Consider the following 17,516-nt stretch of genomic DNA (forward strand, 5'->3'; position numbering starts at 1 on the left):
TATTTTTAAGATTTTATGGCATTTTATTGGATGATTTTTATGACTGTTGGTAACCACCCAGAAAATATAAGCTATTTGATCATGTAACAATGACATAATTAAATAAATAGAAATGGCATAAAACAAAGGAGGGAAACACACAAAATAACCCAATATAAAAGACCACTAAAACTTGTGGAATTTTCTTAATTATTGTGCAGAACAGTGAAGAAAAATGAACAAAGCATTTCACACACTAAAATAAAGATTGCTAACGGCTAGCAAATTGGGTTATTTTCTTCCAAATTTTCTGGTAATATTTGTTTTAGAATATTTATTAAGGTCTTATATTGTTCAACTGAAATACTATTTATTATTAAAGAAACGTTTGAAAAAAAACTTTGTATAACTTTTAAAAGTGGCGATATCCCAGAATTTGAGCTTTAAGGTTTCCTGATGAATTATGAAACAAGCCTCACTTGGTCAAAAATACACAATGATTATTAAATCAAATCTTATATTACAGGATATGGCTTTATTTATGGCATATATGAAATTAAAATGGCAGTAAATAGATAAAATGCTATCTTTTTCTGTGTAATGAATTTAATAACATTTCTTTGAACAGATTTGCCAGGAGATTACACTGAGCAAGAGCAGACAGCTATGAAAGCTAAAACCTGATCCCTAGGTGCATTTCATGCTGCTTTAGTACCCCTGAGGGCTGAGGTGTGTTTTATTTCATTTCTCTGTACTTCTAAGAACACTTCATCTTCTTTCCTCTTCTCCTTGGTATTGTATTTATTATTTCCAACATGTCTGCACACACCTAATTCCTAAGCATTCATTGCTTATGACTCGGATTGGCAGAGTGCCCCCAGGTGGTAATTCTTTTAATAGGGAACAACTAGGAAGTGTGACAAGCTGTATGGAAGGAGGTTAACCTGAGCAGGAACTTCACTAAATAGAATATGAGCAAGAAAGAGAAGGGGAGCTGCACAAAGGGAAGATGGGTCTGAGCATAGCTTTATTAAGAGGACCAAGAAAAGGAAGGAGGTTCAGAATCAGCTTATATGATCATCAAGAGTTGTCCGGCCACTACCCACTTTAGCACCTTGTCCAAATAAGGGATCTTAGCCACTAGTCTATAATTTGTGACATTCTCTGGCTCCAGGCTCACCTTCTTCAAAAGAGGCTTGTTCACCCCCTCCTTCAAAGAGAGGGAACGAGACCCTCCCTCAAAGAGGGGTTGATGACCTCCAGGACCCAGGACTGCATCACTTCCTTGGCTTTGGTGATCATCCAGGATGGGCAAGGGTCGAGTATGTGCGTGACCAGATGAACTTGTCCAAGCCCCTTGTCCACATCCTCAGGTTTCAACAATGCATTTATGAATGGGTTGAAAAGCATTGGTCCCAATATAGAACCCTGTGGGACTCCACTGGTGACATATCTCCACTGGAAGAAATTACCATTTATTTCTGTCTTCTGTACTTTAACTAGTTAGTGATCCCCCCACCCCCTTATTCTGGCTTTTTAGTCTGCTCTGGAGCATTTGGTGAGGGATTTGGCCAAAGGCCTTTTGAAGTTCAAGTAAACAATGTCTACCTCATTGCTCCTGTCTACACACTTACTGACACTCCCGTAGAATTCCCATAGGTTACTGAGACAAGACTTTCCCTTGCAGAAGCCATGCTGATTTTTTTCAGCAGGGCTTGTCCCTCTCTGTGCATACTGATTCTGTCTTTAATGTTTTCAAGCAATTTACTCAGAACAGATGTTAAGCTAACTGGCCTGTAACTTCCCAGATCATTCCTGGATCCCTTTTTAAAGCACCAACTGTTTACTAAATACTAGAAAGAAAAGAGAAGCATCTTGGTTAGCACACAAAGGATTTTCAGGCTATAAGACAGAGTTTAAAAAGGAGATTGTAATACAAAATATAGGAAGTACAAGTTTTCAATTAACATTGAACTGAAAGAAAGTCAGTGTTAAGATGTATGCTAGATAGAAGCACAGAAAGTGGAAAAGAAATCCAAGTTTAGATTAAGCACCATGAGTTGACTGAGAGACACAATATATCAAGGGTGATCAGACATACTCATCGGAAGAGCCCCCTATAGTAACTGTCAGATGTTTGAGAGCTGCAAGTGGGTGCCCATGGGGAGAGCCCACAGGCAGCAAGTGGTGCCTGCAGGCAGTGGCAAGTGGGCACTTTGTGGTAAACCACAAAATAAACTCAAAGAGCAATGTGAGGTTCCCAAGGCTTGGTTTGGCCACCCCTGCTCTGTGTGTGTGTGTGTGTGTGTGTGAAAGAGAGAGGGAGAGGAAGAATGCATGAGCACCAAGACATGTGTCCAAACTTTCTTACTGTTTAGACATTTTATTATGAATGTGTGCACTATTAAACATATAACAAGTAATAGAAAGTATTATGGATTAGGAAAAAAGTATTCATAATAGAAAATTATCAACAGTTCTTACTTGTCTTCACTGAAACGCCGACCAATCAAGACTTTACATTTGTCTTCGGGTAGACAAGCCGCCAGAAGTGGGACTGTCCGTAACACTCTACTTTCCTTCAGTTAATATTGAATATAAAAACAAAAGCTTGTTTTAGAATCATAATGATATATTATCAGATTTAGAGTTCTCATTAGAATGCAAAACACAGAAACATTCCCATGTAAAACACACATATACTATATACATCCAGATGCAGAAGTCAGTATAGTTATTTACTGAAATAACTGAATGAAATTTTCTGATGTGATGTGCATTGTAATTCTTATTCTACCTGCATATGTAAGAATTACAATGCATATCACAGTAACTTACTGCCATAACTAAAGAGATCCTAGAATAATTGAGCTGCTTAAATATTTTATTATGCAGTAAGTAAGCATTAGGAAGGCAGGCAGGCAGGCAGGCAGGCAGGCAGGCAGGGAATGAGAGAGAGAGAAAGACAGCCAGCCAGCCAGCCAGCCAGCCAGCATTGTAGATAGGTCCTTGTAAAAAAATCAGAACTGAAATACAGTGCCACTATATAAAGCTGAAAGCAAATACTAGCAATAATGAGGAATGGAAAGTAAAGAAAAAACAGAAATATACTCCTTGACAACAAAGTGGCATACCTATCCCCACACGGGTCTGTTTATAAGGCAAAGATATACTTGAACTTGAAAATGTCCGAATTACAAGTAAATTAGAACAGGGACAGCTATTGTTACCACAGAAAAGCAATATGTCACTTAGGACATGCAATGAAGATTTATAAAATTATGAATTATTTGAAATATACAAATACTGATGGGGCTTTTCTCTTCAGAAATATTCCAAGTAAGGAGTGCTAGAGCTTCTGAAGTTTAACCTACCATTTAAGCACCAATTCTCATCTTGCACTTGTGTAGAACCCACTGAGGAAGCTTGCAATACGACTTGTACAGATCTGATACAGTTCCGAAGAACTGATCAATGTGATATGGCTGCCGCTGAAAACAGATCCAGTCATATTTGTGTGCAACAGCTCCCAAAACAGATCACACTGGGCCATTTCAGAAGCTATTTTGATTTCTGCGTTAGGGTGGATCAAATCACCTGACTCACATGAGCTGTTACATATGAATAGCTCATCAGGCAGAAAACATAACAATGTAAAGCAATGTATAATGTCTGAGTGTGTTTCAGTCCATATAATGAAAGCAACTATACATTCAGGTCTAATTAAAGATGCCAGGATGAGTAGTCCAAAAATCAATTCAGAATGGTAGCAATATCAATAGCATATCACATGATATACATTTGGTAGGGATTTTTTCTTCTCAACACTTTTGTTGTTGTTGTTAGAAGCGAAGTCATGTCCGACCCATCGCGACCCCATGCACAACATTCCTCCATGCCTTCCTGTCCTCCACCATCTCCCAGAGTCCACTTAAGCTCACGCCGACTGCTTCAGTGAACTGGTCTAGCCACCTCATTCTCTGCCGTCCTCTTCTTCTTTTCCATCTATTGTTCCCAGCATTAGGCTCTCCTCCAGTGAGTCCTTCCTTCTCATTAGGTGGCCAAAGTATTTGAGTTTCATCTTCAGTATCTGGCCTTCTAAAGAGCAGTCAGGGTTGATCTCCTCTAGGACTGACTGGATTGATCGCCTTGCAGTCCAAGGGACTTGCAGGAGTCTTCTCCAGCCCCACAATTCAAAGGCCTCAATTCTTCAGCACTCAGCCTTCCTTATGGTCCAGCTTTTACAGCCATACATTGCAACTGGGAAAACCATAGCCTTGACTATATGCACTTTTGTTGGCAGGGTGATATCTCTGCTTTTTAGTATGCTGTCTAGATTTGCCATTGCTTTCCTCCCAAGGAGCAAGTGTCTTTTAATTTCTTGGCTGCAGTGCCCGTCTGCGGTGATCTTGGAGCCCAAAAAAATAAAATCTGTCACTACCTCCATTTCTTCCCCATCTATTTGCCAGGAGGTGATAGGATCAGATGCCATGATCTTAGTTTTCTTAATATTGAGTTTCAAGCCAATTTTTGCACTCTCCTCCTTCACCCACATCAAGAGGCTCTTTAGTTCCTCTTCACTTTCTGCCATTAGAGTGCTATCATCTGCATATCTGAGGTTGTTGATATTTCTCCAGGCAATCTTAATTCCAACTGGTGATTCATCTAGGCCTGCCTTTCTCATAATGTGCTCTGCATATAAGTTAAATAGACAGGGTGACAGTATACAGCCTTGCCATACTCCTTTCTCAATTTTGAGCCAATCGGTGGTTCCATGTCCAGTTCTCACTGTTGCTTCTTGACCTGCACACAGGTTTCTCAAGAGACAAATAAGATGGTCTGGTACTCCCATCTCTTTAAGAACTTGTCACAATTTGTTGTGATCCACACAATCAAAGGCTTTAATATAGTCAATGAAGCAGAAGTAGATGTTTTTCTGGACCTCCCTAGCTTTCTCCATGATCCAGCGTATGTTGGCAATTTGATCTCTAGTTCCTCTGCCTCTTCGAAATCCTGCCTGTACTTCAGGTAGTTCTCAGTCCACATACTGCTGGAGCCTAGCTTGTAGGATTTTGAGCATAACTTTGCTGGCATGTGAAATGAGTGCAATGGTGCGGTAGTTTGAACATTCTTTGGCATTGCCCTTCTTTGGGATCAGAATGTAAACTGACCTTTTCCAATCCTGTGGCCACTGTTGAGTTTTCCAAATTTGCTGGCATATTGAGTGTAGCACTTTAACTGCGTTGTCTTTTTGGATTTTGAATAGCTCAGCTGGAATACTGTCACCTCCACTAGTTTTGTTGTTGCTCAGACTTCCTAAGGCCCATTTGACTTCACATTCCAGGATGTCTGGCTCGAGGTCAGTGACCACCTCATCGTGGTTGCATGAAATGTTCCCTTCATATGTCCACTTTTCTTGAAGAGATCTCTGGTCCTCCCTATTCTATTGTTTTCTTCTATTTCTGTGCACTGTTCTTTAAGAAGGCATTCTTATCTCTACTAGCTATTCTCTGGAATTCTGCATTCAATTGGGTGTATCTTTCTCTTTCTCCTTTGCCTTTCGCTTTCCTTCTTTCCTCAGCTATTTGTAAAGCTTCCTCAGACAGCCATTTTGCCTTCTTGCATTTCTTTTTCTTTGGGATGGTTTTAGGTGCTACCTCTTGTACAATGTTGCAAACCTCCGTCCATAGTTCTTCAGGCATTCTGTCTATCAGATCTAATTCCTTAAATCTATTTGTCTCCTCTACTGTATATTCATCAGGGATATGATTTAGGTCATACCTGAGTGGCCTAGTGCTTTTCCCTACTTTCTTCAATTTAAGCCTAAATTTTGCAACAAGAAGCTCATGATCTGAGCCACAGTCAGCTCCAGGTCTAGTTTTTACTGACTGCATAGAGCTTTTCCATCTTTGGCTGCAGAGCACATAGTCCATCTGATTTCTGTGTTGACCGTCTGGTGATGTCCATGTGTAGAGACATCTCTTGGGTTGTTGGAAAAGAGTGTTTGCTATGACCACTGTATTCTCTTGACAAAATTCTACCAGCCTGTGCCCTGCTTCATTTTGTACTCCAAGGCCAAACTTGCCTGCTATTCCGGTTATCTTTTGGCTTCCTACTTTAGCATTCCAATCCCCCATGATGATAAGGACATAATTTTTTGGTGTTAATTCTAGAAGGTGTTGTAGGCCTTCATAGAACCGATCAACTTCAGCCTCTTCAGCATCAGTGGTTGGGGCATAAACTTGGACTACTGTGATGTTGAATGGTTTGCCTTGGATTTAAACCGAGATCATTCTGTCATTTTGGAGATTGTATCCCAGTTCTGCTTTTCCTACTCTTTTATTGGATGTTAAGCCTACTCCATTTCTTCTGAGGGATTCTTGTCCACAGTAATATACCTGATGGTCATCTGAATTAAATTCACCCATTCCTGTCCATTTTAGTTCACTGATTCCTAAGCTGTCGATGTTCAGTCTTGTCATCTCTTGTTTTACCACGTCCAGCTTGCCTTGATTCATGGATCTTATAGTCCAGGTTCCTATGGAATATTGATCTTTACAGCATCGGACTCTCCTTTCTCCATCAGATACATCTGCAACTGAGTGTCCTTTCGGCTTTGACCCGGTTGCTTCATTCTTTCTGGCGCTACTAGTACAAGTCCTCTGCTCTTCCCCAGTAGCACATTTGACACCTTCCGACCTGAGGGGCTCATCTTCCGGTGTCATATCTTTTTTCCTTTTGGTGCTGTCCATGGGATTTTCATGGCAAAGATACTGGAATGGGTTGCCATTTCCTTCTCCAGTGGATCACCTTTTGTCAGAGCTCTCTGCTGTGACCTTCTATCTTGGGTGCCCCTGCATGGCATAGCTCATAGCTTCATTGAGCTATGCAAGCCCCTTCGCCATGACAAGACATTGATAAGATAGTGGTCTTGAAATATTTGAAGGACAGTCAGATAAATGATGAAACATATTGGTTTTCTGATGCTCAAGAAAGTAGGACCTGAATCAGTAGATTGAAATCACGTTAAAGAGATTGCACTTAAATGTTAGGAAAATCCTCCTGATGGCACAGGCGGTTCAGAAGTGGAACAGGCTTTCTTTGAAGATAGTAGATGTTCTTGTGTTAGACAATTTTAAGCAGAGGCTGGATGGCAACCTATCAGATTTCCTGCATTGGCAGAAGACAGGGTGTAACTTTCAAAGTCCCTTTTGATTCACTTCCATGATCCTCTGTTCTGTCCCCCACAGCCAATACATTTGGCTGTGCATGCCCCACAGGTTTTTGTGCAAAGCCAAGGGCAAGGCATTCATGGATGGCATGGGAACCTCTTGGCTGTCTGCTGTACTGAATAGCAACAGTGTAATGATATGTTTTCAGCTACTCTGTGTTCCTTATATCTACACTTGTTCACTAGAGGTACATAGTAATTATTCATAATGGGGGTAGAACAGTTTTGCTGCACTTGCCAGAGCATTTCTGGAAATAAAATTTAGAAAGGCAATTCTGAATTATCATGGGCCAGTTCCCAAAGAGCAGGCTCCACTCCTTAATATCTCTGTTGGCTGCTTGGCCAAAAAGTGACTTGGTGCATCAATCTATCTGGGTGGGAGTATGAGGAAAAATAGCTGAATACACTTAGCTTAATTTTGACACGAGTCACCAATTTAGTGCATGAAACTTGAGGAGTTCCCAAAGCTAGTTTGTGAGTTTAAGATTATAATATTTGCAATGGAATATTGTATCCCAACAAAGATGCTGGGGTTTTAGACATTTTTGCCTCTTTTCTCTTAGATACAAGAAGACAGATGATTAGTATAAATTAAGTATTAAGTACATAAGTAAGTAAATTTAAGTATTCATTTGCACTTTGTGTGCTTTTACATCTTTCTTAATACCTATGATCCTTTTTTTGAAGATACTGTTCTAGGGTGAAAATAGTGCTTGCAGATCTTACAGTGGGCTGCAGAGGGCAGTAGTGCATTTCACTACAGTATATTTTTCCTTCTCAAAAAGGTCAATACAGAAAATGTTCACTAGCTCCTTAGAATTATTTTCTTACATGTCTGTATGTTACAAGAATATTCAATTTTGCTCTGTTTAACTTATTTAAAAGATATCTCAGCCAACACAATCTGATTCATTTGATCTACAATAGACACATTCTGTACTGTATAGACTAGGAAAAAATGTTTGTGTGATGTTGCAGACTTTGTAAAAACAACTTCATGTGCAGTTCAAAGTAATGAACCCACTTTTCCAAATATATAATAATATGTTTCTCGCTCTCTTGTCATAAATGCTTCTTTTAGAACTATACTAATGTTTGTTAAGCCAGCCAACTTCCCATCTTTATTCTGGGATTCATGAAAATGACTAATTTCCATGTAAGACAAGAGCTTCTAGGTATCCTAGATTAAAATGTACATTAAAAATATATTACAAATTTACATTAAAAAGCAGACAACTTCTTCAAAAGGAAGTTATGGTATAACATAATTATCTCTTGAGTAGCTGATATAAAACTGCATCTTGTTTGAAAATAGACAATGTGATCCAGTTATCACTTGGCGGAGGTAACTGGAAATAGAGGACATCCATACAATGCTACACTTCCTCTAACCTTCACTAGTTTCTTCAACATCTTAAACTCTTACTGTACCCAATAAAACCTAACACATCAGCTTCTGCAAGTTCCTGTCCCCATTTATAAGGTTTATGAATTGGCAGCTGTACATTACAGACCTTTTCAGAGGCATAAGAGTGCAGATTTCTGATTTCTTTAATATTCTAGTCTCTAGAATAGGCTGAGAGACAGTTTAGCAAAGATGCCATGCTAATGTATGCCTGATAAGCTTTCTGTAATCCTTCCTTTTTATGTCTCTGATACAATCTATCTCCTTATATTAATCTCAGACAAACCACTATGGATATTTCTCCATTTCATTTAGTCTAAATAATAAGATTCAGTCAATAACAAGAAGCTGTCTTCTAGCACACAAACAGATTAGCATCACCTCTGCTTATTCGACCTAAACACAGCATGAGGGCTGTCAGACTTTTAAAGAAGTGTTCCTTCACTTTAGCCAGTTCTGTGCCTTTAACTGTGCATTGAAGCAGTTAAAGTAAGTGTTGGTACAGACTGCCATATTCCCTGACCTAAGTAATGCAGGGAGATGGGAGCATATTCTATAAATTGCAGTGGCTTTTCACTTGTAACTAGACTCAGTTCAAACTGTTCTTCTTGTCATTTAAAGCCCTTAATGACCTGGAATCTTTTTCAACTGCCTTCAGAAACTACTGTCACCGTCCCCACCCCACCCTGCCGGGATCTAGAGCTCCTGCATCTAAGAGACTTACAGTGTAATCCTATGATGTCTATTCTAAAGCAAGCTCCATTCAAATCACTGGGACTGTAATGTGATCACAGATTCTGTTTCTCTAAAAAAATCTACAAAATAGCAGTTATTTCACTTGCTGTCAGTGCCCACCTTACCTATTTCACAAATGGAAAATCAGAGCCATCTCCTTTAATTTCTTTTTCAAGTAGTACATCTGAGCCAAAAAAAACCTCAGTATGTGACTGGTGACACAGGTTAGACAGTCACCATTCTCCACCACAAAAACACCCTAATGAATACATGCTAGGTCCCCATTGCCATCATGCCACAGGACCCACATTTGCTCTCTCAGTACAGCCAGTAGTCTGAGAGGATGGAAACTCTGTTCCAACATTGTCTGAATGGCTACGATTCCCCACCATATCTCTGTTGTAACTCTGACAATGCAAAAAGCGGTGCATTGAAGATTCCCCCTATATGTTACTAGGTATGCTAGGTATAACTTACTAAGTTTAAGTGTACCACTTAATTTATTTTCCAAATCTGTGTCTCTTTCCCTAGTTCTCTTGCTATATTCCTTTATAAAAATTGCCTTTGAAATGCCTTGCCCTGAGGTTTTGGAGTGGAACCCAAAATAGCTTCTATGGTCTTCCCGTGAGGTAGGCTAGGCTGAGATGACTTGCCCAAAGTCACGTATTGAACTTCATGGCCAAGTGGAGACTAGACCCCGGGTCTCCTGAATCCCATTTCAGTGCTCTGATCTCTACACCATTCTGACATTCTTAAAGTCAGTGGTTTTAAGCCATTCTGATAGCTATCAGGCAAAGAAGATAGGTTATAAATTCATTAGGATGCATTTCTATGGATTATTTTTCCATCAAGTATTTCTGTTCTGCACATTCAGAAGGTAATGTAGTTTCAGAACATATATAGGCAGTCCAGTTTGTGTTCTAAAAGTTTCTTAAAATTTCTTAAAATATGACCATGAGCTGTGTCCACAGATGTTGTCAGGACTCATATTCTATAAAGGGAGTTTTCTTTGTCTCTTCTCCCTCTCTTTCTCCCTCTTTTTCCTGGCCCTAGTCTTGTACTTTTTAATAGCATCTTGATGTGAAGAAATTAAGCAAGAAAAGCTTTGCCAATATATTGTCTCTGTTTCAGGAGGAAGGAAAAAAATCCTTCTGCTGAATTTCTGTATTGCTGCTAAAGAGATATTTTAAAAATGGCATTCCTGTCTCCAACTTTATAAAAACAATACAGGAATCACATGGAACAAGTCCTGTTGAACTCAGATGGATTTCATGTGCATATTTACTTGGGACTGTAGACTGTGGCAGATGAAAGCGTGTGTGCTACATGTTTATTGGTTTCTAAGTTTAGGTACTCTCAGTTTTGGGAAACAAAAAATAGGTAGTGTGTGGCAGAAGTATTCACACACATTGTTTTTAACTTTTCCATATGTCATTGTGTTTCAACCTGAAACTGAAATGGATGTAATTGGCATTGTTATCCCTTTGATGTACACAAGATACTCAACATTATGAAGTTGCTAAATATGTCTATTATAGCTCAAAGTAAATAAAAACAAACTAGCACCTGTTGCTTGCATAACTATCCTTCCCCCTGACTTGATATTTAGTAGAAACACCTTTTCAAGTACATACAGCTACAACTCTTCTTGGGAAAATCTGTATCAGCTTTATGCATCAGGAGCCTGGAGTGTTTGCCCATCCTCCAGGCAGAACCGCTGCAGGTCTGTCAGGTTGGGTGGAGACCCTTGGTGAACAGTAATATTCAAGTCTTGCTACAGACCCTCAGTCAGATTGAAGTTTGGGCTTTAGTGAGCCACTCTCAGACATGCAGGTTCTTGTTAGTCAACCACTCCAGTGTTACTTTCACTGTGTGTTTAGGGTCATTGTCCTGTCAGAAGATTGAACTCCCACCCCAGTCTCTGATCCTTTACAGACAAAAACAGATTTTCTTCTAGAATTACCTTGTATTTGTCTCCATCTACCTTGGCTTCAATCCTGACCAGTTTCCCAGTCCTTGTCAATGGAAAAACTTAAAGCTGCTGCCACCATGCTTCACCATGGGAATGATGTTCTTAAAGCAATGAGCACAATTAGCTTTGCTCCACACATAGCATTTTGTAGTAAAACCAGAAAGTTTCATTTGGGTCCTATCAAACCAGAAAGACTTTTTCCACATGTTTGCAGTGCCTCCAACATGCATTTTTGCAAACTCCAAATGGACCTTCTCATGGGTTTGTTTTGTCAGTGGCTTTTCTACCACTTTTCTGTAAATCCTAGCTATGTGGGGCATCCAGATAATAGTTGTCCTGGGAATAATTTCTTTTGCCTCAGCAACAGTTCTCTCCATTTCCTTAAGAGTTACCATTGGCCTCCTGGCTGCTTTTCAGACTGAGTCACTGAGTTTTGGTAGACAGCTTTCTCTAGGCAGAGTCATGGTTGAGCCATATCTTCTCCATTTTGTAATAATGAAACTAACAGTGTTATAGGGCAAGTTCATATATAATTTCAGTTTTGTTTGTTTATAAACCAACCCCTAGTGGCCCTGCTGCACAACTTTACTTTTGAATTGTTTTGCTAGTTGCTTGGACATTACACTTCTGTTTCTTTATATACATACGCTCTCCAACAAAGTATGGGACTAAATAAGTATTTTTTAAATTTGAGATGACGTGGCACTGGAATTGCACATAGGTGGACTCCATTCAATTCTTTCAAGTACTCTGGGGGCAGTGGGTTACACCAGAGCTTATTTGGGCATGTCACAACAAAGGGGGTGAATACTTAAGCAGTCAAGTGCTGGCATGTTTTTGCTTGCTTAACCTTTGTTCCAAAGTACCAGCATTTTGCACCTTCATAATGTTGAGTGTCTTGAGTATATTAAGTGGTAACAAAGCGAGTTAATCTATTTAGTTCTAGGTTGTAACACAACCGATGTGGAGGTCAAGGAGGTGTGCAAGACACTGAATGAAAACACTACAGGCAGTTTTACATTAAATAAATGCATTTTAAAGGAAGGCAGGGAAAACACAGTCTACTTAATTTTGTACCCAGAGCAGTCTTACTAAAAATGTCCACATCAAACCTTCATTCTGCTGCTTCTGATGGGAAATATTATAGCTATGTAACAATCTCCTAATTATTCTCACCACTAGAGGGTGGTACTTTACTGAGAGTTCTTATTAGAAGGATTATATAAATTCAATGTTGGCTGTAGTAAGAAGTAATGGTTGTATAGCTGTTCTGCATGTTATGGTGACAAGATAAAAATGTTTTTAGTAGTGCCTTCCATTCTATAATTAATCAGTGTTTTCAGTTGATGCTACCTGAAAAGTCATATTCAGCCTTTGATTATTTTCTTTGCTTCATCAAGTTTCAGTGAAGATAATGAGATGACTCAGTCCACAGGAGTCAGTGTTGACTCAGATGGAGGAAACTGGCACAAATGCATACATTTATGTATTTAGAAGAAACACTAATCAGGAAACTACTGGAATTCTAATTATTCAGAGAAACAAATCACAACACTCACTTGATCAGTTCATAGAAGCTTACAGATGAAATTAAGGTATTTAATTTGTAGTATCTGCTAAATTGATAGGCCTAATTAAAGTCTCTGTATCAAAAAGCATTTGTCTAAATTTTGAATTAAAGCTGCAATATCAGCATATAATATGTGAGTTTGGAATTTCTTCAAGTGTGTAATATGCAAAAAGGGAACACACATCTAGGGGGTAAATTGTGTCAGTTTAGCAGCACAGACCTATACACTAGATTTTTCTAACCTGGTGTCCCCTAGATATTTTAGACAACCCCTCTCAATATTCCTGACCATCGGCCATGCTATTTAAGACCAATGGGGATTGAAATCAAACATTGCTGAAGGAATCTGGTTTGGACAAGCCTGCTGTAATGCCAACTCGGAAGCAAGTCCCATTAAGTTCAAAGGGACTTCTGAGGAAGTGGATAAAGGATTGCTAACTAAAACAGAAAAGGGAAAGTACTATGAGACTGAATAAACAGAACTTTCATGCTCAGACATACCAAATGTTTAAGGACTAATGAGAAAAAATGGTTGCTTTTGAAGTCTGACAATGGAACACTGGCTAATGGGTACTTGGTCTGATCTTGCAAGACTGTTATTACATTTTCTGATATTTGTGGTCCCAAGAGCACAGAGGAGAACTTAGAAATGTCAGCCTCTTTTCCTTCAGTGGAGGTGTCTGGTTCTTTGAAATAGATGGCTAATACGATCTGCTGCCCCCAAAATCCATAGGCTGCTGACTCAAACCTTGCACTGTACTTCTCTATCAGATTTCTATCCCACCTCTTATCTTATAAAGACCTCAAAGCAACTCACATCATTCTCCTCTTCCTGTTCTCAATCTTATCCCACAACAACAACCCTGTGAGGTAAGTTAGGTTGAGTGTCTGACTGGCCCAAAGTTACCCAGTTGACTCCATGGCTGAACAGGGACTAGAACCCAGATCGCCTGAGTCCCAGCCCCACTCTCTGAACCACTACACCACACTGGCTCTCAGTACTTACTTAGAAATGTAGATGCTGATGGAGATATGTGAAAAAACTATGAAGTCCTTATCTAAATGAATCATTCTTAATGTCTGAGTTGAAATACCATTAGTACTATTCCTTGTTCAGCAAAATAAAAGCACTGTTAATAAGTACCTAGAGTCATGCTCACTACTAAGCCAATCTACAGAGTCAAGCAAGATGCATTAAAAATGGCAACAATCTTGAGTTCATTAGTCCTTGGCTTTCCACATTATGTTTTTTAAAAAAAACTTTAAAAAATTGCTATGTCCCTGGCGTAAGATTGGTTTTAGCACTCTCTGCATCATCCAGTGCCATTCAATTAAAATGTAGACATAATTCATGTAACGATAATCCTGTTCCCTTTTGACTTGTGAGCAATTTGCATTACAATTTGTTAATGTAAACTACCCACATAAATTCTTTCTTTTTAAAGCAGTTAATAGATGTCCATAATGTCCAGTTATTTTATATTCTCTGTATTTCCTCATCCTTCTGCTCTCCAGTTTTTAATTGAAACTAGAAGGGAAGAGCAAAGAAGTGCGAAGTCAGATTTTCTACCATAGTGGCATTCACGTACCTCTAGTAGATTTGTTGTAAGTTTGAATTGAGACCCTACCATTTCAGTTCCTCAAATCTACAACACCAGTCTCTTTTGCTGTCCTCCTTTCCTGAAGTTACCTCTGCCAGGGCAGTTGGTGGTATTATGGCTTTCAGTGGCCTCAGGCTGCTGCTTTTTATGTACACTGCTTTTTACGTACCATCATGTATATGATGCTAATATGTTACCTATAGTTTCCTACACCCATGGATGCTGCTGTGCCTGCCTGCAGAATAATCTGGATCTTAGATATCCTGCAAGTTATACCTGATGGCGCTGCCTAAGAAAAGTTTGGAAAAGAGGAAATTGTGCATCTTTTGAATTAGGCATGAGTTTCACAGACCACTTGCCCCAGAGGAAGGCGACTAGCTGAAATTTTGTCTTCCAAACTCTATTAATATATAGATTTGGGTTCCTTGGATCATCTCCAGTAAGTTCCCAGAACACTTCCTTTCCTCCCTCTGTGCCAGTAGAATTCTGACTGCAGAGAAGCAATGGCAGGTCCACTGCACAGTGGAAGCTTCTGAGGAAAGCCTTCATCTCCACTGTTGGCCTCCTTCTGTGACTGGGGAATGAGAGCTGCAAAATCCTAAGGTACCTGGGATGCTCACTCAGAGATCATAGAAATGTGTCAAAAAGAGGTTTTTAATTTTTTTTAAGTAGGTTGCCTTTGATGTATATACAAATGAAAATGTGCAGACTACTTTGTTCAGAATTTTATCCTCTAGTCTCTGACTTTAAAAAGCCTATTGCTTTTCATTTATTACATTTGCACTCTATCTTTTTTCCTCTCACAAGGAACTCAAGGTTGCAGTAATAGTTCAGAGGGTGTTGTGAGCTGGGGTTCATCTCTTTGCACATTCAAAGCCACAGACCTTTCTTGCGAACCATTCTTTATTCACCAGAGCATTTTCTAGAAGCACAAACACCCAAAATGAATCTCTGAGCATGCACAGAGCTGGTGGTGGAACCCATTCTAGTATTCATTTCCAAGAACTTCCCTTATGATCATGTCAGGGACCAGTGCTTTTTTTGTCATAGAACACACCGGAATGGAGTTCTAGCACCTTTTTTCAACAGATTTTCCAAGTTTTAAAAGTAACTTTTGAAAATTTGATGTTTGGTCCACGTGGATTTGAATCGCCCTGTCGAGCGTAGCAGGTCGGTGGCAAAATCATTAAAACGGTGCATGCGGGCTGCTTGTGTGTCGAATCCGATGCATGTGTACTTCGTCTGCGCTGGTTGTGATGGCACTGCTCAGCTTGTGATTGGTTGTGTGGTCACGCGCTGAGTGCTTACTGCGGGTGGCAACCATTATGTTTCGTTACACAACTGAAATGTGTGAGTGTGTGTACAGTGATTGACTACGTGCGAAAGGTAAATAATTTCATGAGTTCCGGCACCTTTTTTCTTACAAAAAAAGCACTGTCAGGGACCCATCCCTTTGGAAGGGGTCCTCTGAAAATGAACACATGTCCTCTCTTTGTGACGATTCTGTAATTGGGCTGTCTTCCTCTGCAGATGTCACATCATGGGGTTTGAGAGCCCCACCTCATTAGTCTCTGAGCCCTCTCCTTCGAACTGTATGTCTTGGTTATTCTCAGATTCTGCCTGCCCACCCTGGGAGCTCATCTCAACGTCTGGAACTGGCCCACATTATGAGCCCCACTCCTGCTCTTCTTGCTCCTCTGAAGTCCAGCCAGGTGGCCTTGAGAATGTGCACCAAGAGCAACCGACCTCACTCCCAACAGAGGGGAGAAAAGCAAGGAACTTAGAGTTGTACTCATAGTCTTGAAGGGAGAAAAGATGGGGTTATTTTTAATGTAACTTCATGTAAAAATATAAGCAGAGTTATGCAGGAAGCTTCTCTCCCCCCGACCCCAAAGAAGAAAAGATCTCTAGGGCTTTCCATGTGAACATTTGCATACCCCGTCCCTTCCCTGCTTACTTTGATTTCAGCCAGGATTTGCTAAGCTCAGGTTGCAACTGTTTTTGAGAGGTTGTGAAATATTAAATGCTTTTTCAAAACACTTGATGTTGCTGACTTTGGAGGAAGCCCAGCTGAACATCTAAAGAAGTACACATAGGCTGGCACTCCAAATAAAATCCAAAAAAACGCCATATGTAAACAGTTTCTGGGTGGTTTTTCCCTTTAAAAAGTAGTGGCATCTCTTGGAACTGATGTAAATAACTGATTAGGATTCACCCATTTCTTTATGACTTGACCTCAGAAAAAAAGAAAGAGACAGAAAGGGGAGCTGCTTCCAAAGATAAGGATCGTATTCAGAGTAAATCCTCTGATTCTCTCATTAGTTTAATTTACTTGTATCTCTGTTGGTACAAAAAAGATACAAATAAAAGAAGTTTTTACAAAATAAAGCAGGGGGCTTCTGGCCTGAAAGTATTGGCTTGACGACTAATGAGTTCAATGAGCTGAACTGACATTGAACATATACTTTTTTTGGGTGGGGGGAATCAAGGTTTTTTTTTTTTTTTTTTTTCTTTTTTCAAAGGGGGCCTCCTTTGGCAACCTGTTTTATTTAACCAAACTGCTTCACTACAATTTGCCATTCAGGACTTCTAAATGGTTTGCATATGAAAACATACAATGCAATAGAAAGACCAAAATAAAGCATTTTTTAAACCGTAAGTACCTTAAAAGCTTTACTGCAAAGCAATAAAACAGTCTCCACAATTGGTTACAGGTCAGGGGAAGCCTAAGTAAACAATCACATATTCAAGAGGTGTTCAAAGCTTGCCACAGTTTCTGCCTCATGAATCACATGTGGGAGAATGTTCCAGAGGGTGGGTGTCAGAAGGCCTGCCTACAGGTGGGAGAAGGGCCATTATGGCCTCCTAGGAAAATCTTAATGATTTGGTGGTTGTAGGGGAAGGCAGCTAGCTGGGTCTCCAAGTTCTATAGGATTTTGAATGTCAACAACAAAATGTGGGAGAGGTTGGAGAAGAAAGGGTTTTAAAGTAAAGAATAATGTAGGCATAACTCCACAGCACAT

The 17,516-nt window shown here is 39.7% G+C and overlaps 1 protein-coding gene across 1 annotated transcript in view; it reads right to left on the reverse strand.

The window, feature by feature from the left end:
- The window catches only part of DTWD2 (DTW domain containing 2), a 93,435-nt gene that overhangs the window by 47,546 nt on the left and 28,373 nt on the right, over nt 1–17,516 (reverse strand). Inside the window, 1 exon segment of the mRNA XM_044446162.1 lies at nt 2,464–2,589. Within this exon segment, the coding sequence (XP_044302097.1) occupies nt 2,464–2,589 (126 nt within the window).

The sequence above is a fragment of the Varanus komodoensis genome, unplaced genomic scaffold (genome assembly GCF_004798865.1).
Source record: "Varanus komodoensis strain SLA01 unplaced genomic scaffold, ASM479886v1 scaffold5, whole genome shotgun sequence".
Taxonomy (NCBI): Eukaryota; Metazoa; Chordata; class Lepidosauria; order Squamata; family Varanidae; genus Varanus; species Varanus komodoensis.